General features: G+C 41.1%; 1 protein-coding gene across 1 annotated transcript in view; it reads left to right on the top strand.

Annotated features, from left to right (window-relative positions):
* The first annotated feature begins 896 nt into the window (after positions 1-896).
* Positions 897-25695, top strand: part of kcnq1.1 (potassium voltage-gated channel, KQT-like subfamily, member 1.1) — a 76074-nt gene continuing 51275 nt past the window's right edge. The window contains exons 1-2 of the mRNA XM_033618045.2: positions 897-1544; positions 14459-14549. Of these exons, the coding sequence (XP_033473936.2) occupies positions 1186-1544; positions 14459-14549 (450 nt within the window). The 5' untranslated portion in view covers positions 897-1185. The remainder of the gene's footprint in view (positions 1545-14458; positions 14550-25695) is intronic.

Genomic DNA, 25695 nt, shown 5'->3' with positions numbered 1-25695 from the left:
CTAGAATAAGACAAACAAACATCCCATGGGTCCATAAAATCAGGCTCCCATTCATTGTCTATGGAGCTCCAGACCTTACACCCTATGACATCACAAGTCTGAGATTTATTTGTTTGGTTTTTGGCTTTGAGAGAGAGATGCTCAAATTCACAAAAATTGACTGGACTTTCCTCAGCCATGGAAATAACATATTGGAATTCTTAATTTGGATGGTGTTCCCCTTTAAAGCATTTTTACCATAAACATATAAAGACTGTAGAACTTGACTCACTTGACATGCAAAACAGTTTGTGTTTCTAAGTGATCATGATTGAAGTTCCATATTATTTTGTTGTTTTCTATTGATAGACATATTAAAAACACCTGTTTATCAATCTGTGATCGCAGGTTTTAATCTTGTGTTTTGACTTTTGTTGGTGGAGTCACCCTTTCTCTTACAGGCGGGTTAGGCCTGAACCTTTATTACTTTATGGTTATGAATACTGGAGTATAATGCAGGAGCTTTTTACAACATTGGAACTCAAGTCACTGGTAACCTTCAGTTGTATAATTGCTTCGTTTGCTACTCATTTGTGCATCTATATATTCATACATGCATGCCTGTGAGAGCGGCAGCATTTCACTAACATCAGTACATCACCAAATTATTTATAGGCTATATTTATATATATGTATAGGCCCATAGAAGGTGAACCACATGTCATTTGTATTTACAGTTCTCTTCTCTACAGTTTGCATTTTGTGTGGAAAGTCATCATTTTGGGGGGAAAGATAATGTGGTGTATTTTTCACACAGATCCGAGGATGGAGTTCATCAGCTGCAGATTGCTTTGGAGCAGTTTTGCAAAACAGTAAAATGTCTGAACAGCTGGCGACTCATAGCGCACCGCCTGGCGCCCACAGCTCTCCAGGCTGATAAGTGTTCTGAAAGAGGTAGGGGACATTCATTCAGGACTGAGACTCGCCATAACCTCAACAACCCAGAGAGCCGTAAAGTTAAATTAAAGAAACACCGTCCTAGTGATCTAGAGCATTAATAACGCAGTTTATGTTGCAGTTTTATGCGCCCTGGTGAGATCAGGCGCACAACAGAAGGTAACCGCACATGGGCGAACACTTTGTCTGTGTGAGTCAGTGACCGAGACATAACTGTGAAAAAGTTAAAAAGAATAACGGGAACCTGCAATGTCTAATTCCGCCCCCTGCCAGGGGAACTCCCGGAGGTCTTCTGGGCTGGCACGTGGAAACAGACCACCGGATTTGGAGCTGTCGGAAACCACATTTAGCGCGCCTGATCCAGGGACACCTGTGGGCAACGACACGTTTTCAGAAAGAGACAAAATGCCAGGGGATGGTAACACTCCGACAGTCATGCCAACTGTTCACGTCCACCCGTACTTATCCCATCCCCGGATGTCTGTGCGGATGTCGGTGTACAGCATCGGGGTCCGTCCAGTCCTCACCCGCGCCTACATCCAAGGACGCGTGTATAACTTTCTGGAAAGGCCGTCTGGCTGGAAATGCTTCGTGTATCACTTCACAGTGTGAGTGTTTTTTATTTCCATAATCATCCTGATCCATGGGGTATTCAAGGGTATAATTGCAGCTCTAAGATCCTAATTAAACAGGGAGTTAATTGCGCATGTAGAGCCTTGGAAGCCTCCACTACAAAGAACTGTTAATCCTGTGAATTTTAGAAAGATGCTGCACAGATATCACAGCACAACTGAAGGTCCCTCTAGGAATATTATAAGGATATTTAAGTCTAGCCATAGTAGATTAAAAAACACCATATAATTCATCACAGAGTAGAGAAACTCAGACAAAATGCGTCCTCATAGGAGTACTAAAGGGATATTATACAGATATTTCATTTGGGAGGCTATTTTCCTCAGTGCCATTGAGCATTTAATTTTGCAGAACAGTTTGAGTGCAACAACACAGAGAGGTTTGCATTCAGTGAGTCTGAAGCAACAAAACTTTTAAACCAATCCAACCTGACAGGGGATGCTTTAGTATTTTTCCCTTCCTGACAGGTGTGACAGGTGTGACAGGTGTGTGAAACTACCTGGTTTACTGGAAATGAAATATAAATAATACAGCTAGTAATGAACATAAAACTTGGAGTAATCCAGTGTGGGATGGATTTTATCTGCTAAAGCTCTGAAATCATGAATATGTCACATTACGGTTCACCACCCAAAATTGATGTGACAGTTTTGTCAGGTTGCCTGGAAATCTGTCTTTTTGTTGAATAATGGAATGTAACTCATGATAAACACCACTATACACCACTGATGTAATGCCAAAGGATACATTTCACTGTTTTTATTTTTTCTTGGGATGAACACACATCCAGGAAACTGACAGTCCAGTAGATCCAGACTGGAGTGTTCAGACACAGCTTTAGGAATGTGGGATATGATCTGCCAGCCCCCCCCCCCCCCATGTGTGCTGTCTGTCCACACTTGCTGGCACTGATAGCAGGCAGCTAAACTTGGCAGTGTGTGTGCGTGTGCGCTGTGGAGGAGGTAGCGGGCCCCGTCTGGCGCTGCCACCCTGTGACCCTTCAGTGTCGGAGGGGACGCAGGGGAACGCAGCCTGTCGGAGCAGGTTAGAGTCTCAGTGACTCAAAGGGAGCACGAGCCAACACGGTGCAACTCAAACACATTAGAACATTACCAAGGATAACTGCACAGTAATGGGGACGCTAGTGGCTGTTGTGTTTACAGGAAGCTCTTTGTTTAAGCATATGTCTCGGGCAGTAGTAGTAGTAGTAGTTCAATAATCAATATCTTAATATGATATCATCTTAGATTTTGGATATCCTAATATCACAAGTGCTGTCTTTTCCTGGTTTAAAAGGCTCTATTACAGTAAAATTATGTCATTTTCTGAACTTACCAGACTGTTCTAGCTCTTCTATTATTCACCTTTGCTCACTAAGTCATTAAATCTGCATTACTGATAATTCTTTATCAAAAATTTCAATGTGTAAATATGTTGTGAAAGCACCAATGATAAACCCTACAATAATGATATCAAGGTATTTGTCAAAAATATTATTATATTTGATTTTCTCCACATTGCCAAGCCCTAATTATATTATTAGACTGTACATGAGGTGTTAACCAGCAAGATAAGCTGCATTCACCTTCCTGTAATGGCCACTGCATGCTGATTCAAAGAATGCTCAGACTGCATAAACGACAGGGAGCACCACAAAGTGTTACTTAATGGTGCAGTGTGCAGCTCTGGAGCAATACGGCTGATTGTTGAGTCTCATTACCAGGATGTGAAATGCCAACATGTTCTCTCTCCCAACTCCTCACATGTCACAGCTTTGTCAGTGGATTTTTGACATCTACATTTGATGCAAAAGGTTTTCTGGGTGTGTCTGTTGTTGATGTTGCAGGTTGGCATGTCACTTTACACCTGTTGCATGCATTGTGTCTTTGCAAAATACCCTTCAGTTTTTACAGGAAATGTACAGTTTCTGTTGGAGGATGAATTTAATCTTTTTCAAAATAAACTTACACCTCCTATTTATATTTATTTCCTTGTGCAACAAATGCACGTGGTTAGATTTTGTACAAAACATCATGGTTTGGCTCAACATGCATACAGGAAGCAAACACGGGGCTCCTGGGTGAAAGTCCAGTGTTGTTTATCCACCTCACCTCCCACCTGGCCTATAGACACTTTCCAGCTCTTTACATTACATTGCTGTCTGGTGGCACTACAAATGCCTGATGGCGTATCATACCACCACAAAAGGATGCAATTTGTCAGTGCCTGAAGTGGAAATCACTGTCCAAGCAGCGCTATTTGATTTATTTTTATTTATTTATTTAATTTATTTAACAGGGACAGTGCACAGATACTTAGCTGCACAGGAGTTAGCTATATACTAAGTTTCATCTGTAGTCCCTAGGCAGGAAACAGAGAATAATTTCTCTGCTTAAAGTCACTATTATATAAAAAACACAATAACAAAAAAATAACATATTCATGACACAACGTCTTCAGCAATAACAATAGCAAGACAACACAACATCAAGTCATCGCAACAGTAACAATGACAACAACAAAATACAACAGTAAGACACCACCACAACAACAATATAACTACAACATGACTTTGTAATGAGAACAGGTTGTAAATACCAATGCGGTCTCATTCCCAGGTTGTCAAACACCAAAGCTTTGGGTTGGTAGTTTGGTCCGACTACCAACCCACGGTTGTTGCTATTTGACAACCAGAGAATGACACTAAACAATCAACTGTAGCCCCTTTAACACAGCTTGTTCAAGGTGTGAATTCTGCATCATTATTTTGCCTCACTGTTCTTTATAAGAGGTATGACGTAGAATGCGGAGATAAAGTTGTCTCACGTTTAACCTGGCAGTAGAGGAAGTAACACCGCCAAATCAACACTTGTGTATAAGGGATAGCCGGCAGGATGGGACCATGGGTAGGACGGTTGTGACGTTTTGACAACATGTTATGCTTGCAACCCACCCAAAACGACAGCTAGAAGCAGTTAGCAGCTAACTCAAAGAAGAAGAACTGCAGCTGAAAATATCTGCAAATTAGGAAAACAGTGAGGTCAGGAAGCTCCTTACCCTCTGAGCAGAGGACGAGATCAACCGCAATATAACAGAGACGGTAAACGATTGTTATGCTATTATTATTATTCATAAAGTGCTGCCAATGCATATGTTTTTTATCACACCAGAGGCCGATGCTGTCGTGTTACATGTCACAACTGTCACACTTCTTTTGTTTGGGATGCCATCTTGCTAAATAAACTCACACCACATTTCCTCATTTTTGTTTCTGTATAAAACCCCAAAGGCGACCTATAGGAAGGACTTTGTAGCGGCCCTATTGCGTGATCTATGTGTAAAACGGGCTCATATTTCTCCAGACTTGCATACCGCACCTTAAAAATACAAAATCCAACCCAGTTTCCAGAATAAATGTTGGCATTTTACATCTCTGCAAACCACGGATATGTTTCATTTGTACGTTTCATATGTAGTGGAAATGCTGAAACTTTACATTTCAATTTTCAATCTTCTGTTTGGGTTTGAAAAACATCATGTGTGGCTTAAAACACCTGGTTTGACTGCAACAAACACAACTGTCATGTCCCATGAAGTTGTTGAAAGTACCAGCCTATGTTGTTTGTTGGTCTTGAACAGCGTTCTGCTGCTGTCTGCTTCCTGGCAGCTGTCTCGCCTTGGCTGCAGAATCAATACGTTTTTCATAACTAAAGGTGTCAGTAGTCAATTTCACTTCTTCGGGTGTGTATGTTGGTGATATTATGGACACAATGTTGTTTTATGAAGATGTTAAGGATGAAACAAGTGTGTTTCACGGCCGACAAGTTTTTCACTCTGTCCAACTCGGCACTGTTTGTTGTTTGCTTGCTGCAGCTCAGCTCCACCAGACGCCAAACTTTTTGGTCCAGATTTGAATTTTCTTTCTCATTAGCCTAGCTTTCAAGGAAACTGCTTCATGCTCTCTGCCCCTAAAAAGGGATAGGATGTCTGCGGTTCCTACAGTTGAAATAAACATTGAACAAAGTGAACACAAACTGTGAACAGTGTGAGAGCGATGCTGCACTTTGTAGTCTGATATTGCAAAATTGCACAAAACATAGAGCTGGTATGCTAGAATAATGACTTCTACATGTCCAGCTGTAATCATCGAAGATCAAGTGCACTGGTGCCAACCAGGAAATTGCACCAAATAAGGAAGCACATCCTTGAATTTCTGCATTGTGCTGGCCTCAGTTTAACTATAATTGCAGGACAGAGGTGTAATGTGATCACACCTCTACTGACAAAGATGACAGGAAGCTGCACACTGAAATCCAGACTTCAAAAAACACACCTTTAGAAACCTAAAAAACACATTTCTGAAGTGTTGCCATTGCAGTTTTGTTACATTCCATTAGGTAAGTGTAATTTGATTGTGTATCATAGACAAAAACTCTCTCATTCCTTTAGTACAAGCAGGTGTTTGTTGTACGAGCATGTTGTTAGGATGTCTAACCATCCAGCAGGTTTCTGGGGTCAGTTCAGTACCTTGTTTTGCAAGTGTTTCGAGTGGAAGAAAAGCAGTTAAGAACAAGCATGGCCTTATCACTGACCCAGAACCTCGAACGTCAGAGTGACCTGAGTCCTTATCAGAGGTCCCCTTGTGTGTGCGAGTGTTTGCACATACATATGTTTGTCAGTTTGTGTGTGTGTGGTGATACAGTATGCTTGCAGGGACTCAGCTCTGTTATACTGAGGTAAAAAGAAAGCAACAGCGTGTATCTCTAGAAAGGAACATGGTATATTTTTAGCTTTATGCAATTAATACACTATATGCCATGCTCTCGCTGGGTGTCTGTCTGCAGTGTGCTACAGTCTCACAGTAAATGCAGTGTTTTGGTTTAGAACAGCATGGATCCATCCCACATGCCGGTTGTAGATGAGTCGATCAGGAGAGTTAAGAGAAGAGCCAAATCATAAAGTGTTTTTCAGACTCCATTAAACTGAAACAGATATTCTGTCAAACAGTATCAAGCTAGAGGAAGTCAATTCTGACACAGTTTTTAATGACTTAACAAACTAAGCTGAGGGTTCATGCATTGTTATTCCTTTCAATCTGAGGAACGTTTTTGAATTGAGCTGTTTGTATTCCATCCAATATTTTAGTAGCTGGGGAAAAGGCTTCCCTGCTTTTATCTTTTCTTCTCCTTTTACAAAACACAGGAGCTCAGATTCTTAATGGAGCACACAGACAAGGTCACTGGTGACTACCTTATATCTCCGAGCTATTAACCCCATACTAGCCAAACCCTTTACTTGCCTGACAAAGGCTTCTGTGCAAATGACACACAAGGCTTTAAAGGTCCAGTGTGTAAGATTTAGGGAGATTTAGTGGCATATGGTGGTGAGGACTGCAGATTAAACCAGCTGAGACTTCCCTCGCTTAGATATCCTTCAGCGTTCATTGTTCAGGAGAATTCACTGGGAGCGGTATTAAACATATTAACACATTAAAAACACTGAATAAAGCAGCTTCATGGTACAAATCAGTAGCCCCTTGTACACTGCCTCTTCAAGGTGGGAATTGCCACCTTGCCATTCTGTGTAGGTAGTTACAGCTCTGAATCAACGTTAGTGTGAAAGGAACAGACGGCAGGATGGGATGGGTGTGATATTTTGACAACAAATTTTTTGACAAATGTTAGGTGTGTGACCCACTGCTGAAAGATTTAAAAAGCAGCTAGCAGCAGCTAACATTCATTTTTTTCTGTAACCACTCATCCTGTTGGTGTCACGGGGGTGCTGGAGCCTGTCCTAACTGACAGTGGGTGAGATGCAGGGTTCACCCTAGACAGGTCACCAGACTATCACAGGGCTGACACATAGAGACAGACAACCATTCACACTCACATTCACACCTACGGACAATTTAGAGTTACCAGTTAACCTGCATGTCTTTGGACTGTGGGAGGAAGCTGGAGTACCCGGAGAAAACCTATGCTGACACGGGGAGAACATGCAAACTTCATACCCAGGGGCTCCTCCACCCTGGGTTTGAACCACCCTCTTGCATTGAGGCAACAATGCTAACCACTGCACCACTGTGCAGCCACAGCTCCACAAATTGAGAAAACAATGAGGTCCAGGAGCTCCTTTGCCTCTGAGCAGAGGAAGAGACAGCCATCATATAAGAGGGCTGGTAAATGATTACTATTGCCATGATAATGCCATAGTTATTGTTCATAAAACGCTGCCGATGTGTATGTTATATGTCACACTAGGCTGACACTGTTGCAATACATCTCATGCCCGCCACGCCTCTTAGATTCCACGATGTTGGCACGCTGTCTAAAATCACACACCGGAGCTGCATGATGCTGCCGTTGTTTGGTCTTGTGTCAAAATGCAAAGGCGGCATACAGGAGGGACTTCTTAGCGGTCCTACAGCGCAATCTCTGTGTAAAAGGGCCAGTGTTTCTCCGACCCTATTTGGCTGGTCACAGATGGGCCACAAGCCCAGCACCTGCCAATGTGTGCTCACCTTTTTTCTATGATAACTTAAAGGATGGGCGGCACGGTGGTGTGGTGGTTAGCGCTCTCGCCTCACAGCAAGAGGGTTGCCGGTTCGATCCCGGGCGTGGGAGCCGGGCACTCCGGCTTCCTCCCACAGTCCAAAGACATGCAGATTGGGGACTAGGTTAATTGGTGACTCTAAATTGTCCGTAGGTGTGAATGTGAGCGTGAATGGTTGTCTGTCTCTATGTGTCAGCCCTGTGATAGTCTGGCGACCTGTCCAGAGAGTACCCTGCCTCTCGCCCGATGTCAGCTGGGATAGGCTCCAGTCCCCCCGCGACCCTCAAGAGGATGAAGCAGTTAGAAGATGAATGAACTTAAAGGATAACTTTGGTATTTTTCAACCTGGGCCCTATTTCCCCATGTGTCTGTGTGCGTATGATTCATAGGTACAACTTGTTTTTAAATTGGTTCAGTATTGAGGGAGGCGGATGCAACCGGGAGCCGCGAAACGAGCTAAAACCGTAACGGGGGCAAATGCATCCCGTATAAGTTTGCGCATTAAAAGTGCTTTTTTTCGCCACTGACCGGTTCAGATCGCCAGTGCTATCTCTGTAGATAGCATACTAAGCGTTTCCCTTACCTCTGGGCTGTGACGTCATCTCGCGAGAGCTTTGCTCCACTATGTCTGTAGCTCTCTCTACTCGTGGGCAGCCGTTTTCTTGAGGAAGAGGTGTTCCGGGATTGGATGTCTTCTCTTCTTCGGCTGGCAGTAGTCATCTTGGGAGAAGTGAGCACTGCAGACCTGATGGTCTGCAAGGTGCAGTGTCTGGACAGGAGTGTTAGCATCCATTTGTAGCACAACTAGCCACAATTTCAGCATCTCGCCGTCCGACAAAGGCAGCCTATGAAAGCTGTACGGGGTGTTGCGCGACATCCTGTTCTTGCAATTCGGATAAGCACAAACACGAACCATTACTTTCAATCGATGCAGTAAAACTCTCAACTGTACTCCGGGACAACCAGCACCACTCTGAGCGGCGCTCTGCATGGCTCCTCTGTTTTCTTCCGGCAACAAGCAAAGCTCTCGCGAGATGACGTCACAGCCCAGAGGTAAGGGAAACACTTAGTATGCTATCTACAGAGATAGCACTGACGATCTGAACCGGTCAGTGGCGAAAAAAAGCACTTTTAATGTGCCCGTTACTGTTTTAGCTCGTTTCGCGGCTGCCGGCTGCATCCGCCTCCCTCAATACTGAACCAATTTTAAAACGAGTTGTACCTATGAATCATACGCACACATACACATGGGGAAATAGGGCCCAGGTTGAAAAATACCGAAGTTATCCTTTATTAGTTATCCAGACATTCAGGGAGGAGTTTTTATCGGGAGCCAAACTATCCGCAGAGGTCTCATTCTTCTCAAAAACTGACCTGGTGATATTTAAACTAGTAAAAACACTGAATAAAGCAGTGTCACTGTAAAAGATAATTGTTTTCTGATGCTCTTGTCGTGGAGGGGTCGCTTACTATGGTGGCACAGCCAAAAATGCATGTGGCCCTATCTAGAGCCAGCTTTTGGTTCGTCTGTTCTGGGCTACAGTAGAAACATTGCTATGCAACATGGCAATCTCGATAACGAAAACACAGCAAGTCTTATTTTGAGGTGATTATGCACCAACGAAAAAATACTTATTATTTTAAATTCCATTTTTGCCAATACACCCCTCTAAATCCTACACACTGGACCTTTAAAGCTCCACTTTAATACACATCTCCTCTCACAGTGTAATCATCTAAATCTCAGTTTTGTGGTGCATACTTCTGCTTTATTTATGTTCTTTCTTTTATCATTCTAGAGCACAGCGATAAAAATAACAAATGATTGTTGTTCCCGACAGGATATTTGATGGTAACAGCTAGTGACATGGTCAGCAGCGTCACTACTAACTCTTATCCTGTCCCCTGCTTTGTCTCTACACTCACTGCACAGCAGACTGCAAGTGAATCTGTCCATCAATAATAGATAGGAGCAATGCTTTGAGCTTTTGTTTAGAGTTCAGTGGTGCCTATGTAGCTGAGCCAATGTATTGCTTTGTCTGTTTGCTACACTGAGCCCACTGGAGGTAAAGGAAGTGAAATATGATGGTGCAGTTAGTAGAGAAGGACTGACGAGTCAGATCGTCTCAGATGAATTCAAAGTGAAGCACTCGTGTATGCTCAGCATGCTGAGCGTGTATATTTACTGGCATTTCAAATGCTCTGAAACAATTTAAGCAGAGCTCCGCTGACAAATTACACCCATTAGCATACCAGAGTGTTTGGCTTGGAAAGTTTGATGTTCATTTGTATTTCTTTTGATCCTCTTTTCAACTGCGTCTGTCACATTTGAACATAAGATTTTATAAATTACACTGCGTCCTAACTCGTGAGCATTTTTTGTCTGTGCCCAATGTGCCCTGATCTTAATAGACTGTAGATGTCACTTTGCAGATGACACATACATCGAGCCACAAATTCACTTTGCTTTGTTGTATTGTCTACGTGTTCTCTTCTCTCAGACAGAACCAGCTGCTTTGTTAGCTTTGTTACACACCAGTCCATCTTCCCTGAGCAGGTCTCTCCTCGGTCTTTTATCTGTGTTGACGTGTGGCGTGCACGTTCAAGCCCGTGTCTGTGTGTGTATGTGTGTTAGCTTAGAAGGGGGTGTTCAGATTCCTGGCCAGTCTTCAATAAACTCAGGCTGTAGCATGTGGTGATAAGAGCCTCCATGGTGCAAACACTGGCTGGAAACTATAACTCCCTCTACACATAGTTTCCATCAAGTGTACTCATATAGTAACAAGACACTGGTCCTTTTGGGCTGTTTTCTTAAGTCAATATCAACCAGATGACAGTGGAGCAGATACTTCCACCAACACTGTGCAGTGTAGTCAAGATATGCCAGACCCATACTGGTTTTCATTCAGTCCCCAGTACCACTTACACCAGTTACACATTGTGACTGCAAGGTTTTTGGTCTCTCCTTGTCCTCATTTCCTGTTTCCTATGTTGACCGAATCCCAAAGTTTGTTTACTATAATGCTGTAGAAAACCCCTGCGTCATGTTCACCAAATCAAACAGTGCTGAGCAAATATTGCCTCAATTGGTTAGTTTTTAGCAACCTAAAAAAGTGCCCACCTACAAAAATCTATATCATTTCACTTGAACACTATATTTAGAATATTTTCACAGCTTTACCTTGCTGTAAAACAGCTGTTTCCACCGGGGAACTGAGGCTATTATCTCAAAGCCACCAGACTCAATTGACAAAAACTGTAATTTTACCTTTGCAGAAGGAGTTTATGGTTTACAAGTGCCATGATTGGTTAGTGTTTAAGGTAAAGTGGAGAAAATATTCAAAATATAGCTTACACTTAAACTGATATTGCTCTTTTAGGTAGGACTTTTGAGGGGTTAAAATACGTTTTGCTGCGGCCGTCATAGTAGCTAGCAAAGCAGCACTGTACATAAGACTAGAATTTTGCCTCATGGTTGTATGCTTCCATGAAACTGTCAAGTTGCACTTACAGTTACATCCATGTCTATGAAAACATAGATGCTTCACACACGCCCTCTACAGATCTATACAGCCAGCACAGTTTAAAGGTGGATACCGAAGATGAGTGTCACCAATTCAGTATCTGACCAAATGTCTCCTCCTCTGTTTCTGAGTCATGATGTTGAGTAATGGCCAGAAAAATGTTTTTGCAGAACATTGTGATGTCAGTGAATTTGACCTTTGACCTTTTGGATATAAAATGTCATCATTTTATCCTGTTAGACATTTGTGTGAAATTTTGTAATAATTAGCAAAACAATTCTGGAGTTATGGCCAAAAACATGTTTTGTGAGGTCACAGTGACCTTGACTTTTGACTGTCAACCACCACATTCTCATCAGTCCATCCTTGAGTCCAAGTGGACATTTGTGCCAAATTTGAAGAAATTCCCTTGAGGCATTCTTGAGTTATCATGTTATGAGAATGGGATGTACGTACATACGGATGGACGGATGGACAACCTGAAAATCGTTGGTGTGGAAGTATAATAAGCAAAGCAGAAACAAGGTCGGACCACCATGTGTAGCAGGCACCAGCTGACAATGACAACAGAAATAAATAAGTTTGACATATCTCCACAATTCAAGTCAGTTGCCAGTCGTCTACCTGAAAGTGATTGTTGTTGTCAGCACAATGTCACTGTGAATCGGTGTATTCTGTCTCCTACTTACTAAAAAAGTAGAGCATTCAAGCCCACACATCAGGCACTTGTGTCCAGATGTTTTTGTCTCTGGCCATCGACAGCCATTGGTTGTAACATCTAAAGAAGGGCTTGAGGGAATTTCTTCAAATTTGGCACAAACATCCACTTGTACTCTACAATGAGCTGATAGATTTTGGTTATCGAAGGTCAAGGTCACTATGACCTCACAAAACATTTTCTGGCCATAACTCAAGAGTTCATACACCAATTTTGACAAAATTCACATAAATGTCCAATAGAATAAAATTACAAAGTGATGACATTTTACATCCAAAAGGTCAAATGTCAGCTTCACTGTGACATCATAATGTTTTTCAAAACACATCTCAGGACCAGAAGAAGAAACATTTGGTCAGATACAGATACTGAATTGGTGACACTAATCTTAGGTGTCCACCTTGAAATTGTGTGGATGTTCTTTGCTGTAGGGTTGAAGATCCATTCCTTCCATTATTTTTACAGTTTATGATGTAAACTGTAACTTGAGTGGTTCACAGAGGCAAACAACAGCCAGACAGTAATAAGTTTTCTTGTTGATCTTTGCCTCACATGTAGAATAAATAATGTCACATCGTGTTATTTTGGGATCTTTGAGTTTTCTTTTGCAAAGAGTTTAACCTTTCCTAGGTATACATACATATACAGTATGCTATTTACAGTATATGAATGAAAAGTACATCCTATTTCATAATACAGCAGTCAAATTTTATTCAGTCAGCTTGATTTCTGTTCAGCAGGCATTAGAACTGCTCATCTGTCAGTGTACCAAGTTTTGCAATAAATACTGGCGGTGCAATATCTAATCAGAAAGCCAAATGTCCAGAGCCTCCATGGTGTTTGACTGGGCCAATAATGGAAGTTTGTTCAGTCAGCTGATTGACAAATGAACTCAGATGGTGTCATGTGAATCCAGTTTAGAGTTTCACCGCCACATCTCTCGCCAACGGAAATGAAAAGTTAATCAGTTTGTCCTTGCCACAATGCCAAGTGTTTCACAAAGTCTAATGTGCATTCATTATTAATTTTCCAAGATATCCTGCTAACAGACAAACATAATGAAATGTGGTGAAACGTAACCCCAACTTCAACTCTGATAGCGGAGGCAATACTGCATTAAAAAAAAAATAAAATGAAAACAGGAACTGAGGCTCAGAGGGCTGAAACATGTGTGAACAGGGTAATGAGTTTGAGAATGGCTCATCACTTATATTGCAGTCAGCCCTGCTTTCCTCCTCCACTACCATCAAATTAAACAGGATCCCTTCTTGTGACTTTTATCAACGGCTGTAAAAACTGACCACTACAATTTAATTGGTGTTGCAATGTGTGTAGGCTTGTGTTATATAAGCTGCTTTTTTATCCAAGTAACCAAAAAAAGATTTCTGAAAAGTGTCTGCTATGAGAGTTATGTGTTTGATACAGTGTCGCAGCTCGGAGCCCGGTCTCAGAGAAATAAAATATCTTTATAATAAGTAGGTTGAGGAGTTACAGACGTCTTACTGTTGCTGTAGTTGAAACAATTGTGACCTTGAGGGGGAATAAGGGGAATGTTAAGGAGCAATTTAGTGTTTGTTGATACTGTGTGTATGTGTGTGTGTATGTGTGTGTGTGCATACAAACCTGTGCGCTCATTATTTGACAAGTTTATCATACGCTTTGCATTCATATGGCGGAGTTCAAAAGGTTCACAGTATTTCCTCCAGAGGGCTGTCCTTGAATGTTTTCTCAAATCCAGTCAGACATTTTTCATGACAAAAATATAAAGTAATGTTATGCTGTCTTGAAACTTTTTTTTTTTAAGAAGCTCAGAAGCTCAGACTTGAACCAGACACCAAAGTTGACTGAAGTTTTGCTGTTTAAATCAAAGTGTGAAATGTTGACATGAATATGAGGTGGAAAGTAATTCGAGGAGTTTCGTGCTTTCTCGACTCGACTGATGACGAGTTATGTAAAGCTTTGATTTGATGAAAATGAAGGATTTTAAGTAAACAAGAGCTGGTTGGACACCAATATCCAATTAGATTATGTAAGACTATATACAAAGAAGAAAGGAATTACATAAAACTTGTAATAACTGCTTTATTCCCTGCAGGTTTCTCATAGTTCTGGCCTGTCTCATCCTCAGCGTTCTGTCCACCATCGACCAGTACCAGGCCCTGGCTCACACAACACTCTTCTGGGTGGTGAGTGTTGAATTTAATTAAATTGGGAAGTAACACTTGAGTTTAACGATTAAAACATTGTTTTGTCTCTAATTTGTCTCCTTGTCAGACTGGATCTTCCTCTAAGAGAGTTTTTAAACTAACAACTTCAGATCACACAAGAAGATTTTAGGATGCTCTTGTTCTCTTGCTTTGGTCTGAATCAGGGACTAATTTTGTTGCAAAGTTGTATAATTAACTAAAGTAGGTCTGTGTTGTCACAGCAACATTTACAAGAGGACCAGATCAAATGCCTTGTGCAAGAAAGCTGTTCTTGATCGGTCAGAATCTCCATGTGGGAAAAATCCAGGAAGTAAAGCAAACGTTGAAGAAGAGTACACTTGCAAGATAAATGTGACACTTTCTAATGTCACAATGGAGGCACAACTACGCAGGTTGATTTTAGCGCTGCTCATCATGGACTATATTGCTGTCATTGTTCATTTTAGTCAAACCATACAGTTTGAAAACGAGGCGCGGCTCCAACTAGAAAACAATGTTTTGATGCATTGGATGTGCTGAATGTGTATATTAAGGCAGTACAGGAGGAGGTGCACATTAAAAGGGCAGGTGTGAAAGCACTCTTATCCCATTTTTACCATCTTAACCCACAGAGCTGAGAGCAGGGTTTGGGGTGAGATGAGTCAAGATTATGCTGTAGGGAATGTGGACTTTAGTTTTTTTTTTTTTTTTTTTTTTTTTTTTACCTGGGCCCTATTTTCTCATGTTTTGTTTCTAAGTGACCACTGGGAACAACATTTTTTTAAATTGGTCCAATATTGATGGAGAAGGCTGCAATGAAACCACTCTGAGCATGTTTTCACCGTCAATGTACAGCCACTGACACTCCTCTTTCACCAACATGGAACTGGTTCTGTTCTCGTTTCTGTGCTTAGTTTTTTCAAAGCATGTGGACCAAAAAAAATTAGGTCAGACTCTGAAAAATGAGTTGCAGCTAGAACAAAAAATTAGCAGGTCTTTCTCAACCTGAACCATGTCATATTCTACAGATTTGTGATGGTCCAGTACAAAATTGGGACTCAGTTGCAGCGGAAAACACAAAACAAGAACAGTTATCAACTCCAAATCTTTACTTAGACGGTCAGGGGTCAAACATGTTAAGGCAGTCAACGAAAACAGAAAAGTCCATTCAGGGAAATCACACAAAAAGCAAAGTCCATAAATCCAACCAGAGTCAAATGCAGGAAAACTCAGGAAGTAAAAGAAACACTGAACACAATGAGAACACATTTCAAAATAAAACAGGAAGTAGACACACACATATGAGCATAAACTTGACAGGATATCACCAGATTGCAAAGAGAGGACGAGGGAGGCAACACTGGAGAAGTCAAGTAAGAAATCGTTGGGATAAAAAAAGCATGCAGTGCTTTCATCAGTAGCAGGTTGATGCTTGTGTTTTTCAGATAAAAACAAATATCTGTTTTAACAGAAGAAAAGCTTGTTTATTTCTGTTGTGTATTGTGCAACGTCCTCTTTTAATGACACATCCTTACAATGGTTCCAGTCAAAATTGGTTGCAACATGAGTTGGGCCACTAGATAATGCCAAGTTTCCAAAAATCCTGAATGAAACCGGTTCAAGAGCCACAGTTTTTTAGGGGAAAACGGGTATGAAAATGCTTGTTTCTGCCACTAATAGGCTCGGATTGATAAATGCATATGGATACTGATATGGAAAGATTCCCTACAAAATAAAGCCTTTTGTTGAAGAGTGAGATTCTTTTCTTTAACCAGAAACGTCTCTAAATTTGCCATCGTCAAACCCACCAGACTCCATTTAAATAAACAGCATTTTTAGGGTGTATTGGGGGAGCATAGTTTCAAATCTAACTGGATGAATTAAAGGTTGATTCAACCAAAACAGAGTCGGTGATTGTTTGAACAGAGGAAAGACACACCAATATGTTTTTTCCGATATATATTTGGTTTCTGTCAACTTAAAATAAAGTGTGTTTTCCTATGATAAATGACGTTTTATTCAAATGGAGTCTGGTCGGTTTGGCGATAGCAATTTCGGACTGTTTTAGGATCTTATTCTTTAATCTCTGTAGGGATCCTTTTCGTAATGTTGTCAGACACTTAGATTAACAATCTCAGCCCGTCATTGGCAAAAACAAACACTTTTAGTTGATGTAAATTGACGGTGCGCACATACCTCCAGTGGTTACGTTGCAGCACTCTCGCTCAGTACCAGACCAATTTCAGAAATTGCTGTTCCCATTAGTCACTTAGACAGAAAAAAGTGGAAAAATAGGGTCTAGATTGAAATATACCAGTTTCTCTTTGAAGCCCTGGTCAGACCACAAAGTGGCTTTGTGAAATGAATGAGTTGGTGCTGAAAACATGTTGGTGGTTTACAGGGTTAACTACCTCAGCCACTGACAGGGTAATAAGTTAACTTAGTTCATTCAGGAGACGTATTTGTATGCTGCTCTCTCACAGCTGCAGTCTGCAGATCCATCCCGCATATCTGTTGTGGGCCAGTTTATACTCCAGCGGATCAGGGTTATATAAAGTTGGAAGGAATGACACAACTAATATGATAACTTTCTCCTGCTTAAACTCTCCGGATCTCGTTTTTCCCTAAAATATCAGCACGACCAGAATAATATCCAATAAGTCTGCAGTGTGAACTCTCAAGTCATGAAGTGTCATGTAGAGTGAAGCAATCAATGACTGAAAGACTGAAATCTGAAAGTAATCCTAGCAACAGCTAAGGAGAGCTAAGAAAAAGAAGAAGAGAAGAATTGCTTTAACACCAGCTCCAAGACTTGTACTCCCATAAAGATTATATGGATTAGTGTAGCTCTTATACGGACAAAACAACTGGTGTTCCTGCATGTTAAACTGCCTCATGTTGTGTTGCATAATGAGCCAAATCTGCTCATATCTACCAAATGAAAGTCATGATGACAGGTTTAAACCTCAGTTTTATGCAATTCCACACACAGTATGTGTTCTAAGGCGGTAGCGGTGGTAGCAATCTCCCGTGGAAGATATCAGTGTGCCAGTATACCATAAGAAGAGAAAAGGAAGGCAGCCAGCGCCGTAAATAATGCAGGTTTCAAAACATCAAAAAAAAAAAATCAAACAATCAGCTTCATAGATGTTTTATAAGGTGGCATGCATCCCACTTATCTTTTTAGGCCTTAAGGATGTGCAGAATGTCTTTGGGCAAGAAAAATTGGATGCAAACAAAAACACTATGTTTGTTTACAAGAAAACACCATGGTGTGTCTTTAATGATCCTGATCAGTGGTCCATGAACCACATGTGTCTGACAGATACGAGAAGGGTGATTAAGAAGGGAAAAGAAAGAATCTAAATCCCCATCTTATCTAAACGTTTTCTTATAACAGCACTATTTACATTGTAGATACAGCCTGTGGCATTTTCTCCCTCCGCGGTCTCCTGATCTGATCTTTCCTTTGACTTTCACCATCTGCTCAGCACTTCTGCTTTGTCTGTTTTTTGGCTGGTATATGCAAACAGGCCTGATTCTGATCTTCTGATAGTTTTGTCCCCATTCCACGTCAAACAACTCATTTAAATACATCAAAAATGATGACAGTGTTCATAAAACAAGGCCGTTAAAGATGATTACACAATATGGAACATTTTCCACATTAAAATGTCTAAAATGACCGGACCTATGTCGTATATTTTGTTGTGTTGTGTGCTTACATTATCCCAAATGTGCACAACAATGTTCAAGCCCGATGAAATCTATAATTTTATTCACAAAGTATGCATTTCATTTGGTTGGTGTCATGTCCCCTTTAACCCCTTCAGATGCTCTAACTACTGGACAAACATGGGAAACAACCTATAATATGGTACTGTAAATCATAAGATATCACAGCATCTTACTCAGTACCAGTAATACACTATTTTTTTCTGCCACACAGCATCCTTTTTCATAATTGCATGCCATTTTGAGACTCAGTAATCCAGTTGAGGTAAGGTAAGGTAAACCGAGGGGCAGTGGACAGTGGTCATGAGTACAACAAAACAGACAGTGCAATACTAGGGGCGATTGCTCTGAGACAACAAGGGAGGCTGAACTTCCCCTAAAATTTAATAGAAGAAATGGTCAAATATGCACTATTGAATTTACATTAAAATAAGAATTTACACTGCATTAAACATGCGCTAGGATTCGTCATTAATCACGACTATGAGGTTCAAATGCCAGCTGTTTATCACCAGTTTTCAAACGCGACCTCCCTGTCATACATTCTCGTGTCAGCACAGTGGACTCGGAGCCTTCAAGCATTCCTATGAGACAGCACTGAGCAGGTTGGTTTCATGCAGCAAAGCGAGACGCTCATTGGATAAATGCCACAAAATGGTCACTTCCAGGGAGGTTCAGCTTTCCTGGGACCTAATGGAGCGGTAGGCGGGAGAGGACGCTCGGTGTCTGCATGATGATTGGAGGAACTGTCTAAAAGAGTGCTGCCCGGAGTTCCTTATTTCCATAAGCCATATAGCTCATTTTCACCGTTTGTACACAGTTCAGGTGTTTAAACCCATCTGAAAATCTTGGAGGTGTGTGTTGCTGTGGTTCTATGGCATGAGTGTAGTTGAAAAACAGCTTCAATTAAATGTTCCTTTTATAAGTTACTGCCTCGCTACAATATGACAAATTTTATGATGTAAACTCAAAGTGAGCGTCCCCTGTTTGAAAGACCAGCAGCCGCCACTGTACAATATGTAACACACAGTATCCAGTGTCACACACTGACAGGGGTAAATCATGGATCAAAATCACGGCAAAACCTCCGCCCTGGTGGAAGCATCCGAAACTCAACATGGAGGGGATGTTGGCAGTCTGGGACCAAGTTATTGATGCATTTCTATATTGATCCATTTTAATACAGTGTGCTACTATGACAAGAGGCTCATGCCAGACATCAAGCTAACGCATACGGTAATGTTAATGTTACATCAGTATTATTGTTATTGTGTGACTATGTGTTTCAAAGAGTTAGTTTGTATTCAACAAAGTCACACAATAGCAGAAACAAACTAACCAAACGAAGTAGCAAGAGGCAAGAGGGTTCCTAATTTGAGCCCATTGTCTGTAGGTGTGAATGTGAGTGTGAATGGTTGTCTGTCTCTATGTGTCAGCCCTGTGATAGTCTGGTGACCTGTCCAGGGTGAACCCTGCCTCTCTCCCAATGTCAGCTGGGATAGGCTCCAGCTTCCCTGTGACCCCTAACAGGATAAACGGTCACGGACAATGAATGAATGAATATCGCAGATTGTTAAACAAAAGCAATCTACATGCACAGGAAGTTATGTGTAAACATGTATTGATTTTCTGCCGTCTCCTCTCTCGTTCCGTCCATGGACTTTGAAACAACATCTCTTGTTTACAACAGTGGATGTTGCCAAGCCACCACTCCGATCAAGACTCTTTCATAGTAGCCTGGGTACCACAAGATTCAGTTCAACAGCAAGCAAAACTTTTGGATTTGAAAACAAACCTTTTAGATGTGCAAAAACACCCTTTTAGATTTGCAAACAAAACTCATGGATGGCCAAAATACCTTTGGGAATTGCAAGCAAAATTGACATGAGTACATTTTTAGTCACAAGTTTATTTCACTTGCACTATAAAGGCTCACCATTTTTTGATTGCAGTGTCAATAGTTGTGCACTCAAATCTATTTTTTTGATTGCAGCATTGATAGTTTTGCTCTTGAGTCTATTCTTTGATTGCAACATCGATAGTTCTGCTCTCAAATCTATTTTTGATTGCAGCATCAATAGTTTCTGAGTTAGAAATTGTGCTCTTGACCCTTTTCTATTTGATTGCATTATAAAGAAACAAAAGTAAAATGACATACTGTGCACTGAATAGACGTTGAGTCATCATTAAGTTCTAACATTGTTTAGAAGAGATGAGAAGAGATTAATTTCTATCACAGTTTTTTGACTGGTTGTGTATTTTCAAAGATGAAGCTGCAACAGTCAACACTGTGATTGTGAAGATGTTACTAAAACAACAAATATCATCCCTCAGCTTCTGTTGTTTGAAAAGCAATTTCATGGGTTGATTGACCTAACCACCATCTCACAAAGAAACAAAACAATTAAGGGTCACTTTAGTTGGCTTTCTTTCCTACAAACAATTTCAAGGCGTCCGTTAAAGGCTGGAGGGCGAAGGCTCCTCCTCTAAAGTCAGTAGCAAATGGGATAAACTTAACCCTGAGACACCAGCTGCTGAGCGCAGGAACTGTTTGGGTGATGGGTGAGTCACTCAAGCTCAGACAAAAGAAAACCCCAAGAAAGGATAAAAAGGACTTTAGGATTTTCTTTGAGGAGGCCTGGAGCGTGCCACATGTGACAAGTTCACCTTGGCCTGAGGATAATGGGATGAAATGGTCATGGTGTTTCACGAGCCTGCACATCACACTCTCAAATCCTACAGGTTCATCGTTGAATTCGTAGAGATTCAGGCTCCTGTGTGTGAATCAGACCTGTAATTATGAAGAAAAGTGTGAAATTTGTTAATAAATACCACAATATCATGAAATATACATAAATGTTTGTCCTAAGTTCACCCTGGAGATATTTAATCTTCTTATTCTTCTCTTCTACACAGATAATGAATAATTAATATTTGCCATGCTACTAAACCTACCAAAATCTCAAACATTCATCTTTTCCGTCCTCCCTCCCAAAGGGACGGTTGTGTACTTTGTGCTTTCTAGTTTAGAGATTTGCTCTGACCCTGCCACTCTTTCATTCTCTCCTCCCCCACCACAGAAGCGTCCTCTTTGTCTTGTCTCTTTCTTCCTGCACACTCAAGGTTAAGAGAGACCACTGTGTTCTTTACTTGGAGATGCAGCGCTGGCTGACAGTGTTTGTAGTAGTGTGTTTGGCCAGATGCTTGGCAGTTTGCCCAAAGGCTGCGCATTCCCAAAAGGCCTTGTTTGTTTGGTCTTTTTTTGAGGATCCAAAAATGAGTAAACTTCCCAAAAAAAGTATTGCTACATTTTATTTCATTGTGCAAACAAAGCCTGGCAACGTGTTTTATTTACAGTTTTAAGTCGCTTATGAATGCAAATTGCTTCACTGGGACGGGAAGATGAGTAAAGGTTGAGGACAGAGGGATGATGAGGGTCAAAATTGGAGAGTGAGATGAAATAAGGGTCGGGCAGAGCCGGGGGTTGAATGAGGATTGATGATGGGTTTAGGTCGAAAGATGTTGTGAAGCAGAACTCAGGGAGTGAGACTCAGTGTGGAGGCAATGACTAGAAGAGGTATCCTAGTTTTATTGTCCCCCTTGTGGCTCCTGTAATGAGACAGAAGGAGGCGAGGAAGCAGAGAAGGGGGGATTTGAGGGGTGAGGGATGTGAGAGCTGAGAGAAAGCTGTTAGGCACAGGTATATGGATAATAACGAGGATTGGTCTTTGTTCTGAAACACACGATGATTTATAATTAACTTGTAAATTTCTAACCAGGTGTGACATAGCTGGAAACTGTTAATGAGAGCAGAGCCTAATAGACAGAGAACACCTGCAGCAGCATGATGCAATATCAATTAACAAGAAGCCACAATGAAGAGCAGCATTATAATAACGTCCAAAGAACAAATCTAAAGGCACAGAAACAACTTCCTAAAGTAATGGGTTTTTATGCTTCAAAGACTAATTTATAGAAATCATCCAAAGTCCTGTTTTCACCTCCTGCACCGACAATAAAACATTGTGAAGCTAAGCAGGTGATGAATAATAATCTTGTAACCCTAATATCTGTTTGTCAAAGTCCAAAAAAATGGGAATTTTGTAATAGACATCTTTTAAACAGGCTACTCATTTCCCTAAAATATTTTATCCTGCAGTAATTATCACATATCATCTGGTCAAACTGAGCTCGGCCCATTTAAATCTACTCAGGCATTAGGCACAAGAGCAAGACCCTATCTGACCTGTGTAGAAGAGTACACTGGGACCTGGTCTCACTTCGGTTCCAAATCGGGTCTCGTTTCCTCAGAACTGAGTGGACCCATAATGGCGCGCTCTTCATTAGCAGATGGAATTTTCTCAAGTCATGCTTTAGCTGTTTAAAGGGGACCTATTGTGCTTTTTCTTATTTCCTGTTATATATGTGATGTGACACTGTCGAATGCTTATATTAATCAAGGCCAAAGTTTGAGTAAAAACGTCTGTCAGACCGTTCTAGACTCTGTTCCCAGTGTTATTTTCTACTTTCAAGACAGGCTAATGTCTTTATATGGTCATCCAGACCGTTCTCATTCTGAACTCATCCAATACCGCTGCCTGGTGATGCAAAATGGCACCTTTTGCGGCAGTATGATATACCGCCACACGTCGTTATAAACTGATGCCGCCCAGCAGCATGTTATACTGCCATGAGAGAGTGCATCAGTGTATATCGCTGCTGGAGGGCATCAGCTTGAAATGCTGCATGTAACAATGTCGTGTGAGGGGCTGGGAAGTCCCAAGAGTGGGCCGGAGGGGTGGGTTCAACAAACCCCGGACTTTCATGTTGGAGACCGCTGTTCGCTGAATGTTGAGCCACACCATGGTGTTTTTTTTTTCCGAAACCTAACCACCTGCATTTGTCGCACAAGAAAATAAACATAAAAACACGGGCTTTTACTGACGTTGTATGTTTGTTTTGAAAAAGACTGTATGCATCTAACAAGCAGAAATCGTACATTTCCTGTGAAAAATAAAGTGTGTTTTGAAAAGACACAAGCATGTAACAAGTGTGAATTGACACAAGATCTCGGCGCGTCAACAACAGACTCAGAGGATACCTAACGCGTTAGAGGTGAAAGTCCACTGACGAAACGGTGATATTTGATGAGTTGGGATGAGAACATGTTGGGTCATGTACTCCAGGCATGCTGCTACAAGTGTTTACATTATATAGCACACACTGCTACATGTAGCCACATGCTAACATCAGGGAAACTTGTAATCTTTTTTTAAAAATGTCTCCTTGATTTTGGATAATTCCTGTTGAACATGTCTGGTTGTTAAGATTGTGGTTTTCCTAACTTTTATAGGGGATTTCTCACAGTAGAAAATGCCACTGTAATATGCAGTGATTCTCTGGTTGCAAGTACACTGCTACATGTACATGCTAAGAGCTTGGGAAATGTATCTTTGTTGCCAGTACTGTTTATTCCTCCTCAATTTTGGTTCATATTCCAACTTGAACATGTCAGATTTGGCAGATTTTGGCGTAAAAGCTTTTGTATGCGATTTTTCACTGTAGAGATTGGGGCTATACTCAGTTAAAGCCATTCCCTCGGCTGCAACTATGGTCCAGAGACACCGAGAGTGCAGATGTGGAAGACCTTGAAATGCTGAAACCAATCAGAGTTAAAACAAAGCATCTCAGACACGGGGTGAATATAAGTATATTCATGCAGACAATATGAGGAAAATTAAGTGTGTTTTGAACATTAAAGCATGTAAACTTGTTCTAATAGAAACCCAAAATACAAGTATGAGCCTGGAAATGACCATAATAGGTCCCCTTTAAAGTTTTAATATCGATCAGGAGAGAATATTTATTTACATGTGCACATACGTATGAGAAATATGAAGAGTCTTTGGCGATTAGACCCCATCGTGATGTCATCTATTCCAGGACGCTGTTAAAGACGTAGTAGATAAGGGAACTACCCCCTAATCTGACGAGGAATGAGTTTTTCCATAAGCTTGTCCGGGGCTCTGGATAAGGTGACTGGAGGTGAATGGGGTGGAGGAGGACGCAACAATTCTGCCTTAAATGACAGCTGACAGGAGCAGAGAGGAGAACAGATTTGACGATTGGCAGCAGCAGCATGGATGGCTGAAGGAGATTGTGGGAAAGTTTGATTGGCTTACCAGAGGAGGGAGCACCAATAGTCAGCTGATTGATGGAAGTGGTGGAAGTGAGACTGAGAGAGAATTGTAAATGGATATAGCATAAAGAAAGTCCTTCTGATTGAACTTGTGCTGAGCTTCATTACTCTGAGCACTTTAAAGATTTCTCTTCCACGTTGGCTTAAAAGATGAGCTCGACGGATCACCCTTGATTGTGGAAACAGCAGTTGACAACACTGTAAACTAAAGTTTCACTTTCTGGACTTTTAACAGTCTTGTTTCAAGGTCAAAAATGAATCGTCACAAATTTTAAGGCGACATCCACAGTCTGGTGACAACTGTGAAAATTTGTGTTATACAGTCAGAGTAAGTGGACACCAAAGTCAGAGCAAAGTGTCCAGCTCAACTAAAAACAACTGTTTGATTCTCCTCTATGCCCTCTTTCTCTCCCATCCTGCTTGCAAATGTGTTGCTTTTTGGATAGACCATTTGTTTTTCAACCTTGAAGTAGAAATCCTCAGTGAATAAATTAAGAAATACAACATTTTACATACTCGCTTCCAAGAACACAGTTTAACATATTATTAATCCAATTTTTGTTTTACAAGACGTGCTGTTTTATATTCACTGACGTTTTAATCTTTGGCTCTTGTGAAGGAAAAACACCTCCAGTGATTCAGAGCTGAAAACGTCTCCTGCTGTACAACACGAAAACACATCCTCTGCCCGAATCCCCCAGTTTGTTCCCTCCCGTCATTCACTTGTGTCACCATTAAAAATCTATGAAAGGGCATTGATTCACTCTCAGACAGCTTCATTTCAGAATGCTTGTCAGTGATTAAGAGACGTGTGGAGGTAATTGCATTCCCATTCACATCAGTTCATTAATTTCCATGTGTTGTTGTAATTGTGTGCTGTAATTGATTTTTTTGTAATCCATTTGTCCTCCAGGAGCAGAGGAGGAAACTTGTGAGGAATTGAAATGGAGCAGCTTTAATTGAGATGCTTTAATTGTGTGGGCCTCATGTTAGACACATGCTGTTGTGACTTGTTTCAGTTAATGTCATGCGAATTAAGAAATAATAAGGAGAATAAGAAAGAGAAGAAAAGGGACAAAGTAATCCAGATGTGACTGGAAATATGTATGCTGGCAGCAGATGGGTAGCTTAGCTTAGCATAAAAACTGAAAAAGGAAACTCCTTGCATGGCTCTGCCTAAAGGGGACAAAATCAGCCCACCAGCACCTCTAA

The sequence above is a fragment of the Epinephelus lanceolatus genome, chromosome 2 (genome assembly GCF_041903045.1).
Source record: "Epinephelus lanceolatus isolate andai-2023 chromosome 2, ASM4190304v1, whole genome shotgun sequence".
In the NCBI taxonomy this organism is placed as follows: domain Eukaryota; kingdom Metazoa; phylum Chordata; class Actinopteri; order Perciformes; family Serranidae; genus Epinephelus; species Epinephelus lanceolatus.
This window is presented reverse-complemented; position numbering and strand designations above follow the sequence as displayed.